The 12,044-nt window shown below is 38.3% G+C and overlaps 1 protein-coding gene across 2 annotated transcripts; it reads left to right on the forward strand.

Annotated features, from left to right (window-relative positions):
- The first annotated feature begins 1,490 nt into the window (after nt 1-1,490).
- Nucleotides 1,491-7,261, forward strand: LOC120435131. 2 transcript variants are annotated; one of them, XM_039604119.1, is made up of 3 exons: nt 1,491-1,627; nt 4,042-4,092; nt 4,414-7,261. In XM_039604119.1, exon 3 carries the CDS (start codon nt 4,839-4,841, stop codon nt 6,696-6,698), a length of 1,860 nt encoding a protein of 619 aa, XP_039460053.1. In that variant the 5' UTR covers nt 1,491-1,627; nt 4,042-4,092; nt 4,414-4,838; the 3' UTR covers nt 6,699-7,261. The 2 variants fall into 2 exon arrangements, with proteins under 2 accessions (XP_039460053.1, XP_039460052.1); XM_039604118.1 differs by lacking the exon at nt 1,491-1,627 and adding an exon at nt 1,903-1,996.
- The last annotated feature ends 4,783 nt before the right edge of the window (nt 7,262-12,044 follow it).

Below are 12,044 nucleotides of genomic sequence, written 5' to 3' on the forward strand. Positions count from 1 at the left end.
ATAAACTCAATTTATTTGAGTTGGATTAACTTTAAAAAAAAATGTTCTTAGAACTCTACACAGAATCTGTGTTTTCTGGCTTATCTTTATTGAGTTTGTATGATTCCACTGTTCAAAGACACACAGGATGTATTTTTATAGATAGTTTACATCTTAGTATTGTAATTTTTGAACAAATATCAAACAGAAGAAACAAATAAGCAGTGTATATAAGCATGTAATCGCTGCATGATTTCCAATTATTTATTAATGGTTAATGATTAATACAAACTAATTGGTTTTTGAATCTTTAAGTCGGTGTCTTTATTTTATAGTAATTTTCATAACACCACATATCTTAAAATGCATTACTAATTTCAGCTCAGTTTGAAATGTTTTCAGCAAATTGTAGGTCAATCAAATGTCTTCAATCTCTCAAATAAAAAAACTCTGATGTGGTGGTTTTATAGATATATGTAGGGCTGGGCGATATATCAAAAATTTATCGTTACCGAAATTTATGACTCTCATCGACGTCATTTTGCCCATGTCGGTAAATTCGGTATTTAAAAAAAAAAGAAAAGGCATGTGCAGGTTGGCGATGTTCATGTCCCTTTAAGACGCTGTGCTACGTTACAGACTTGACGGGGTGGAGTCACATGACTCTACTACCTGTCAGTGTTGCCAACTTAGCGACTTTGTCGCTATATTTAGCGAGTTTTCAGACCCCCTTAGCGACTTTTTTTCTAAAAAGCGACTAGCGACAAATGTGGCGACTTTTTCTGGTGTTATTGGAGATTTATTTATGACGACTTTTTGACATGAAAGTGGGTATCGCTTTTACTCTCAACAAGCAGCGGTGCTGCCGTGGGCACCTCGCCCGTACCAAAGCGCTCACAGGCGGAGGATAGTCCTCCCCCAGCTGCTATCAGGCCAGACGATGTTCACACCTATGCGTCCGAACTGCAAATGAATCGCGCATGAGCGAAGCCGCTGCTCCCGCACTGACTGTAACGCAGTCAGTTCTTCTTTTACTGTTATGCTGTTTTGTGGATCACGAGGTTTAAAACTACTTATAAACACACACACACACACAAAGTAACTCCACCAGAGTGCCTATTTCGGGTCTTTTTTGCCGGTCCAAGCCCGGATAAAGGAGCAGGGTTGGAATTCTGACTTTAAAAAAAACAATAATTGCTAAAATAAATTTAATTTGTAGTTCTAAATAAATTCTAAATGCATTTAGGACGTTTTTTACTCACTTTATGTCTCTAACACAATGTTATTTCTCTCGCCAACAACGTAGGTTACAATTATATTAGCATGACCAATTATGCAAATTAGGCGATGATGTCATTTAGCGACTTCTGGCGACTTTTAGGACAGCCAATAGCGATTTTCCTTACTGAGGAGTTGGCAACACTGCTACCTGTAACAAGACGAGACACGGGTGAACAAATGGAGGACGATTTAAATGTTGAAGCAGCAGCGACGGAGGTAGAGCTGGTGGAGGAGGAAGAGGAGACGCTTGTTAACAAAAAAAATGCATCATCAATCGTTTGGCAACATTTTGGATTCAACAAGGATGATATTGATCAAAAAATTGTTAAATGTAAACTCTGCAAAAAGACTGTTGCGTCAAGTCAAGGTAACACAACCAACCTCTTCCACCACCTGCAGCACAACCATGTGATTCGTTTGTTTCAACGTTTGTTTTTTTGGCACTTGGGGTGGTTATCGTCCATTTATCGTTATCGAGGTTAACTGCTCAATTTATCGTGATATTGATTTTAGGCCATATCGCCCAGCCCTAGATATATGTATTAATACAGACAGACAAAGAAAAAATGGCATTAGAGTGTCAGCGGAAGGATAAAATAGGTCCTCCACCTAAAATTGGTGCAGATGAATCCGCTGGGACTTTGCGCTTAGTCTATTCAGGTACATGCCTGACCACACCGATACTACTTGTTATTGTCAGTATCACCACAGTTTTTGCCCTTGCTTCACTGCTTTGGTGAGTAAATTGTTTTTTCTTGCAGTATGGTTTGGTATCTTACAGTTTCTTGCAACTCAGTTTTAGGTTAGCCGTGATATTTAGCGATAATGTTAGCCTAGCTTTTAGCTTTAACATATACGGATAGAGGTTTTTAGGGACTTCATTTACATCCTTACAAATTATGGCAATATCCACATAATGCCTTATTTCTCAAGGCTGAAATAATGGAGAAGGTGGAAAATCACATTTTGATTTTTTTTTTCTTGCAAATAACTTCTTGGCAAGATTTATTACGGCACATGCTTTTGAGTATCAATAACGTGTTTATTGTGAATTTAAGTCATTCTGTAACAACCTCGGCCATTTTTACATTTAACAAAATCATTCTTGTCTGAAAATCTTTTTGGCGGGTTTGATGCCATTAGCTGTTTCCGGCTAAAGAAAGAGTATTATTTCAAACTTGTTAGCCACGCTCCTTGGTGGGGCGTATCCTATCCCAGAATTCATAGCGCGGCCCAGCCAATTCCAGTTTCCAACAATGGCGGCAGCTACTTAGTTTTAATATTACTTTTATTACTCTTTCTGCATCACAAAATAAGCTTTTCACACATTTTCAGGCGAGAATGTAGCTGTGTAAACTTCAAATATCTGCTCGGTTTATCAAGATATCACATATTTGCAAAAGTGCTCCGACGTTTTCAGAGACGTCTGTTACCCACCAGCCCGATAGTTAGACGGGGGTTCAAGGCTCACTAGAGCCGGCAAGAACAGCGGACTCCGGCACATCGTTTTCAAACCCCCCGCAGTCTTTCACTACTCAAGTTAAACATGATCTATAAGTCACTTAGATAACTATATTGTTTGGCTTTTATTAGTGTTTTATTTGTTCCTGAGTAAATCGGTTTGGCTGAGATTAAAGTTATAGTTTTCACACAGTTTTTAAACAGAAAACTGATTAAACAGAAGTGTGAGATAGTCAAGCGTTTACTCCAATGTTCTGTTATATATTAGCGAGGAAGGAGCAGACGGCTGAGTTTATTAAACTCAACTGAGGCAGCTGGTGACGTAAATCTGAAGGCTAGACCAGCCCATTTCACCACGCTATTGCAGGACATCACTTGCGTGGCCAACGTAGACTGAGTCCTCCTAGGTTTTGGGACAGACCTTTGGTGTTCGGCTGTATAACAAGTCCACAAGAGTGTGGAGAACTAGTCCGAGCAAATAAGTGAAATCCAGAGCTGGATCTCATGGGTTTCAGGAGCAGAGCTGAGGATGTAAGAGGTTACAGACTGAGGCAGAGCTGTGTGGATGTGGAATGGGTGAGAGGCCCATTGGAGGCAAATGTGGCTAATTAAGTTTTACTGTCATACTTTTCAGATATTTATTAATGTTTTTTGTTTATTATGGCCCACTACAAGGTTAGTTTCATGTTGTTTATCAGTCCTTTTCTGCAGGGGAGCACACTCATGTCTAGTAATTATGGTTTAAACATCTGCAGTTGTATTTCTTTAAGTAAAAATATCTTTGAGGACAATTCCTACTTGTCAAAAAGAGAAAAAAAATATTATAGCCACTGTAACATTCTTCTCGGGACAAATTGCATGTGCATTGAGCTTTCAATTTCAGGTGTCCACTCCACATTTGTCCACATTTGTGATACTACAGATATTTCACACTGTCAGTGTACTAAATTCAGTTTAAGCTGTAACTTGTATATGTCTATATTGCAAGGTATACAGTTGAATACAAATAATGCAAATAAATTGTGTTAAAAAAATGTTTCCACATTTAGTTTTAATTTGTCATTCAGATCTTTACCTGCTGATTAATTTATATGCCAGGAGCTCATTAAGCAGGGAGAAGGTCCTGTTCGAGTAGATCATGCGAAATAAATATTTTATATTGTTTCAAATCTTGAAATAGTCCATTGAACATTTACTAAAAGTATATTGACTGTGGCGAAGTTTTTGATTGTCACTGTTAAATTTAAAGTAATTTTTTTTATTTATTTATTTTTTGTTTTTAATGTTTGCATTTAATTGCTGTGCACCTTCCCTCTTCAGGCGTAAACTGATGGTGGGAATACCATACATTCAACAATCCCAGCAGTAAAGGTATTTTTACCTACACAATGAAAAAGCTTTGGGAATTTGTATTTTTATAAAAGCTGTAGTAAAAGTTGCAATAACAGCTGTTAATGTAATTCACACTATTGGATTTCTAAAAGTTCAGTCTCACAAAAATAGAGCTGCATGCTTTGTTTCTTCTAACCATTAGAACATTTAATAAACTTTATACTTTCTTTTGTTATATTTTACTTGAAATGAGTCGTCTCATTTATTTGCACATCTCAACAGTTTTGAGGTAATCATTTGGTTTTTTTTAATGGTCTCTTTGATTTTGAGCGAGCTGCTAAATTTATTATTTCTTTTCAGATTTATTAAGTACATCAAGATCTTCGGATGCAGTGGACTTGTAAGTATTGCACATTCTGTGCTGAAAAGAGAGGCTACCTATTTAAGCTTACCGCTTAAAACATGGGATCCATACACGGACATCACCACTTCCTTGCCTCTATAAAGACTGTCTGTACACATTTAAATCTTTTAATGCACTCAAGGTACACCTATCAGTGTGGCATGCCCAAAATGATGGAGGTAAAGGGAGGAAAATTACTTTCCATTGCCAGCTGTGTGACTTTGTGGAGCCATGCAGTGAAGTGGACTTTTTCACCCATTTGCGAAGACATTTAAAGCTGAAGCAAAAAGTCAGTTGTCCATATCAGGGCTGTAACTTTAAGAGCAATATTTATTCCACCTTCAATGCACACAGAAGCAAAGAGCATAAGCTTGACAGTAAGATGATATTCAAATCTGAAATTGTTTCAGAGAATGTCTCAGAGGAACCTCGGACTAATAGACCTGAGGACACTGTGACAGTTGAACCCGAGGACAGTGATTCTGATGCTGCTGATACAGCATTTGGATTAACATCCGACGAAAATGTAGAAGATTTGGAGAGACAGTTGGAACATAATGTAGCTGCTCTGTTCTTGAAAATGACCTCGATTTTTAACATCTCTGAAACTGCCCTGCAAGATGTTATAGAGCAGATAAACCAAATTCATTTGCTGTCACAGCCATTAATCCATTCCTCTATTCAAAGAATACTACATCAGTCTGATGACTATTTAGTGAACGAGATAGTTAAGGTATCAACTGATAATAATGCATTCCTGAAATGCACTTCTAGTGGAGGATCATTGTCAACTACCAGCAAGCGAACAGTATACATTTTAAGAGAATTTCCTGTGGTAATGCCCATTGAGTATGCGCTGAAAAAAGACAAGCACACATTTTTGTATGTCCCTATACTGAAAATGCTGCAGACAATTCTAAGCAATAGGGACATCTTGGATAAGGCCATGTCATCTGAGTCAAATGTGACACAGGGTTACAAGTCATACAAAGATGGTTTCCGATTCAAAGACAATCATCTCTTGACAGAAGAAGAGTTCAGAATAGCTCCTTGCTTGTACATTGATGACTTTGAGGTTGCTAATCCCTTGGGAACTTCAAAAAGAAAACACAAACTTTGTGCCATTTACTGGGTTCTTGGCAATTTGCACCCTAAATATCGCTCGTCTCTTCACTCTATTCAGCTTGCCTTGCTCTGCAAGGTCAGTCACATCAAAGAATACGGCTATAGTGAAATTCTTCACCCTCTCATTCAGGACCTAGTTTCACTGGAGCAACATGGTGTATATGTTGAGCAGTTAGGATCCAGCATCAAAGGCACTGTGTTATTTGTCGCAGCAGACAATTTAGCTGCCCATTCTTTAGGAGGGTTCTTTGAAAGCTTCACAGTCAGTCGGATGTGCAGATTCTGCATGGCAAAGCGGGAAGAAATTCAGCTCAAGGAAGTGCGGACAGGCACGTTTCAACCAAGAACTAAAGAAAGTCATGACAGACATGTACGTGACGTTTTGGAGGATTCTGCCATGTCTCAAGAATATGGTGTGAAAGGAAATTGTCCTCTTACTGTAAGCTTGGAAAATTTTCATGTTGTTGATGGGTACCCGCCAGACCTTTTGCATGATCTCCTTGAGGGTGTTGTTCCACTTGAATTAGCCTTGTGTTTGAAGGGTTTTGTATCAAAAGGATATTTCACACTTGAAGTCTTGAATGCGGCAATCAAACTATTTCCATATGCATTTTCAGACAGAACAAATCAACCACAGCTCATCACAAAGAACTTTTACTCCAAGCGAACAATTGGAGGAAATGGCCATGAAAATTGGACACTTCTCCGACTTTTGCCACTACTAGTTGGTCATCGCATTCCTGAGGGGGATGAAACCTGGGAGGTTTTGATGAACTTAAAAGATGTAGTTGAGTTGTCATTGTCTGCAAGCTTTACAGAGGAAACCATGTACTTTCTTGACTGCAAGATTGCAGAACATAGACATCTATTTCAAAAAGTGTTCCCGAATGAAACAATAAGGCCAAAGCACCACTACATTGAGCACTACCCTCAATTAATCCAAAAGTTTGGTCCATTGTCTGCTGTGTGGACAATGCGTTTTGAAGGAAAACACAAATTTTTCAAAGAAGTTGTGTCACGGTCCTGGGTCGGTTCGACCCAGCATTTTGTGTTTCTTATGCTTTGGTTTATTTTTGCATTATGGATCATTTCTTATCCTCTGGTGATGCTGTTTTGATTGTAATTGTGTTCTGTTCCTTTGCCGATGATGATGAGTATTTCTGGTTTGGGTTTTGTTAGCTTGCCCTCATGTTTAGTTTAGGTGGCCTGTGTTTGGTCTTCTCTGTTTGTCCGTGATGTTATTGTGCTTGCTTATGAGTCTGCGTCTGTGTCTCTGTCTGTCGTGTGCTTCCTGTTTTATTCTGAAGGTCCCCGTCTCATGTGAGTGTGTTCAGTTTACGTTTCCCCTGTCCCGTCAGCTCTGATTTCTCCCAGGTGTGTTCCCCTCCTGTCTCTCATCCCTTGATTACTGCCATGTGTATATAAGCCCTGTGTTTCCTTTGTTCTCTGTCGCGTCGTTAACGTCTCTTCAACCCTCATGTTAACTGTGTGTTCTGTCTGCCAGCCTGCTTAGTTTATTTTCTATTTTCTCAGTTTAGGTTAGTTCTGTTCTGTTGCTATCCAGCAATAAAGCTGTGTGTTTTTGAGTCCACGTCTGCCCCCGAGTCCTGCATTTTGGGTCCTTTCTCCATGCCTGCCTGCACACAGCCATGACAGGCTTCCTGTTAAATCCAGAATTGAATTCAAAATCCTGCTCCTCACATACAAGGTCTTAAATAATCAGGCCCCATCTTATCTTAATGACCTTGTAGTACCATATCACCCTATTAGAGCACTTCGCTCTCGCTCTGCAGGCCTACTTGTTGTTCCTAGAGTATTTAAAAGTAGAATGGGAGGCAGAGCCTTCAGTTTTCAGGCCCCCTTCTGTGGAACCAGCTTCCAGTTTGGATTCAGGAGACAGACACTATCTCTACTTTCAAGATTAGGCTTCAAACTTTCCTTTTTGCTAAAGCATATAGTTAGGGCTGGACCAGGTGACCCTGAATCCTCCCTTAGTTATGCTGCAATAGACGTAGGCTGCCGGGGATTCCCATGATGCACTGGGTGTTTCCTTTCCAGTCACCTTTCTCACTCACTATGTGTTAACAGACCTCTCTGCATCGCCAGCGTCGAATCCATCCAAGTTACATGGTTTATTAAAATAATAAAATTACAGCACTTACATTTATGTTAGACTACTTTTAATTAACTGCTTTAGCCATTTACAATGAAAAATTTTTTAAAAATCTTGTTCATGACCTGTGTAGGATGTTAACACTATTAGAAGTAAAAATAACTTGAACTCCAGTTTTGAAAACACAACTTTCTTTTCTTTTAAAAAAAAAATAAAGCTCTGACTTGTATTATGAGTCTGTGGTCTGGGAGAGTCCTGTAACTCTGTCTGCCAAATACAGTATATAATGACCAATGTTGGGCAATTAATTATATAGTTACTTCTTCAAAAAAGTTACTGAGTTTTGCAAACAAAGTTTTTTTCAGCTGTTTACCTAAAAATGCAGCCAAGGCGTTTTTTAAACAAACATTTCAAAATATTTACAGAACAATCAGCTGTTCTGCATCAAATCTGATGCCACACAAATTATTTGTGCCACTCCAAAAAATAATTTCTGTCCACTATGAGATAAAGGAGAACAACAGCCTGATACCTGCAGGCCTGACAACAGGAGATGTATCACTGCTGTAACACCTGTAACACTCAGCAGCCGCCTCATTGTTCTGACACACACAACAAAACTATTGACTACACTACACACTAACTACACACTAACTACACAAGATTTGCGCTAAACGTTGCAAATCTCTCACATATCAAAACACCATCGTCACTCCTAAAACTTCCTCCCATTTCTTAACTAAATGCCATGTTTTGATTGGTCGACATGGTACATTTTTCTCAAACTCAAGCTCATGAAGATTAATGCATAGACATTGATTAAACCTGGCTAAGAACACAAACATATGCAATGAAAATCAGCTTGCTACTTTTTTGAGTGATAGAATGGTGTGAATGTTTAATAAAATAGACTTAAAGCCTGAAGTAGAGATATGACTCAGTATGCAAATTAGCTGGAGTGAGTGGTGACGAAGAAGCTTCCTGTGTGTCTGTGTGACTGAGGCTTTCAATTGAGGAAACAGAGCAGTGACTGAGGAGGATTACTCGGTGAAATATATAATGGTAAAGTAACAGGATAATTCATTACGGTGGTCAGGTCTGTTCAGAGGTGCAAATTTGGATAGGAAATTTATAATTTAGTGATGATACGTTGTTGTATTGGGTTTATATCTTAGGCTGAATCTAAGTATGGTAAAGTGTTTAAAGGGGGACATTATTGTGTGCAAACTGTGCAGCTTTTGACAAGGTTTTCGGTGTATTGAACGGGTGAAATTTAAGATTGTTTAAGATTGTTGTAGTGATGGGTTGATTCGGTTAGGTTTGTTTTCTTATTTTAATAGAGAGAGTTTTAATAAACATGGACATGTCTAAGAGGGGCCCATTATTTTTGTAACAGTGCACTTAGAAAAAACCTGTCAGGTGATTTTGTTTTGTGTTTGATGAGCTAATAATCAGCTCTCTTTTTTCATTTTTGTTCTGAAGCAGGCCTGGAAGAGAGTGAACTAACAGTGCTGACAAAATTCTCGGGAGAACAAACATAAGGTGGGCTTTCCAGATTATAACTGGCTGAGGAGAAGGCTACCTGTGGGGACCTGATTGGTTGTGAGTCTCTGTTTAAAAGGATTGTAGCGATTCAATCCAGTCAAAAGCATAAAGAACTATTTTCCTACAAAAAACAAAATAAAACAAATGAATGAGCTCGTGTTGCTGATGTGGAGTATCTGATTATTCGCACGGGAGTCTCCACTATTAGCAATCCCTGGTGTGAATGCATGTGAGTGAATGTGTGTGACTGGACCAAGGTTGGGATGAATAAATGTGGACAAACAATCTGTCATGCCAGCAAGAGAAAGAGGATGCTGATTTTGGGTTGCTGATGTTTGCTTTGAGGAAATTTCTGTTTTATTGACTGGGGTTAGATTATGGTATTACATTATATTGTTGGGTGAAGGCCAAATGCTAAAGGGGGAACATTTTTTGATATAACTCATGTTACCATTAACTGAAGAAACACATGACTGATAACTGTTCTGTTTTAAGTTTTCTTTCTTATAACACAAATTGGATAATAAGGGGGGAGAATTGAGTATGAAATGTAAAGTACAGGTTTTGTTTTCAGGAAGTTCCAAGGATGCAGGCTGTGGATGGAGCCAGGAGTTCGAAAAGATTTCACATGATGATTAAACTGATTTCATTCCTTAAACACAGGTTTGCAGGGCCGGAGCAGATATACCTGAGAGGAGGATCGCCGAGGTGTTTGGTGAAATGAGATGACTAACCTTCTTGTTTTAATTTCCTAAGCCCGGGTGAAGCATTTTGAGTTTTTTTACATTTGACACATCTTATGTGTCAAATGTAAAGGGGGGAATCAAGGGTTAATTTGAAATGGTTTTTAGGATCATTTTATGACTTTTGGAGTTTTGGATGATTTAGATATGGTAAACCTGGGGCAGAAATTGTTATTTTCAGGTTTAAGTTAAAGGATTAGAATGAACTGAATCCTGTTTAGAAGATAAAATGCCGGTGTTCATAAGAAGCTGTATACCAAACTTAAAGGGGAATTGCGGGACACTTTGAATAAGAGATATGCTTTGGGGAAAACTAGTGAAGATTTTAGGAGTAGAAAATGTTTGATTTCTTTTTTATTTTTAGGATAAGTTGTTATAATGTAGGGTTTAAAAAACAGATATTACATAAATTTATTTTTAGGGAAGAGGAGAGAGTTTTTAAGAGGATGATTTTTATACACATTGCATTTTGTGCTTATAAAAGGGTTGTGGCTCAGTCCATTAATTGAAGGTCAAAAGCTTTGTTTGGCGCGATGTCCAGACAATCTATTGTAGTTTGACTAGAGCATAGAAGACCGCACACGCTTACAAACACAGAGACTCAATACTCATGTAAGGCCAAAGGCCTGACATTCATTTAACTTGTAACTGAATCTGAGCTGGCCTAGCAACAAGTGATAGAAAAGAGGAACTGAATAGGAGTTTCGCTTGTAATGAAACTGTGTGACATGTGAAATACCGAAATAACACATGCAGCTCCACATGAGTCTTATCATATAAAATGCAGTTACAGAATAACGAACGCTTGTCGAAGTGACCAAGGTTTCTTGCTTTAAAGCAGGAGCAAAGGGGGGAAAGCATATATATATATTTTGGTTAAGTCTGATGAAGTATAATTAGAATGTACCCTTACACTAAGAGGAGCAAAATGAAATAAAATGCTATACCAAAACAGGTTATAACACAGGAAATGTGAGTTTTAAAATGAAGTTAGTGTTAACACACAGGAGTTGTTTCTAGGCAGCTTTTAGCTATGATAAAATTTGTTCATGAGTAATTGCTTATATGCTTGAACTTACTTGATTAAGATGGTTGTTTTCTCTTTGGTTTTTTAGTAGAATAGGCCTGTTCTGAATAGTCTGACAGAAAAAAGGAAGTAAGTTGTGTACAGGATGTTGATAATCAGATAAGGGACAGGAGAGCGTGCAACAGGAAACATGTGCAGGGGCGTGAAAGCAGCGCTTTAAGAGTGTTAACATGATGTGCACTGAGATGAACGTAACGTTCAAGAATATATATGAGTAAAAGTCAAAAGGTCAAAAACATAATTAGGTTCATGCTTTTGAGTAGAAGGTCCCACATATGATAGCTTGACCCAAGTTTGAATGAAGAGAACAATTGATGAACGTAAGGTAGGGAAGCGTAGTAAGGAAAAGGTGTTTTGTTTCCTTTGCAGGAGGCCTGATGGACCACAAGAGAGGGACCGAGAAAAAACCTAATCTTACGCATGGAGTGTTCCTAAGGGGGGAGCTGGCGTTTTATTACTGGACCAGCTAGATGATATGAGGTTGTTGTCAGAAGACTGCTAGAGAGGGTCAGAGCGATGAAATAAGCAAAGTGTGGTGACCCTCTAAAGAGGGTCACCAAGAGAGGGAGTGTGGAGATTAGAGAAATATTTTGCTGCTATTTTTTATAATCATCATTACCATTCCATTAATAATTAATATTGATATTGCATTCAGATGTTCAAACATACTGGTATCATATTAGCCTTTATTACAGGTCCAGTGAGAACCACTTTAAACTGTTGAGTTGAATCTATAATCTTTAATGCTTTTGAATGCTCATATAATCTTAAATGTTTATATGCAGATTGCATTGTAAAAGACAGGCCTAACGCTGAGTACACTCTGTGCCAAAATAAGACAGGAAACTGCACGCTTTGCAAAAGCGAAACCGAAAGCAGAGTCTAAGTGTAAGTTATTTTGAGGAGCTGTTTGGATGATGCTATTTGAATAACCAGGTTATTCTTTATTATCTTTTATTCATTTATATCTTTTGA

This window comes from Oreochromis aureus, linkage group 20 (assembly GCF_013358895.1).
Source record: "Oreochromis aureus strain Israel breed Guangdong linkage group 20, ZZ_aureus, whole genome shotgun sequence".
NCBI lineage: Eukaryota > Metazoa > Chordata > Actinopteri > Cichliformes > Cichlidae > Oreochromis > Oreochromis aureus.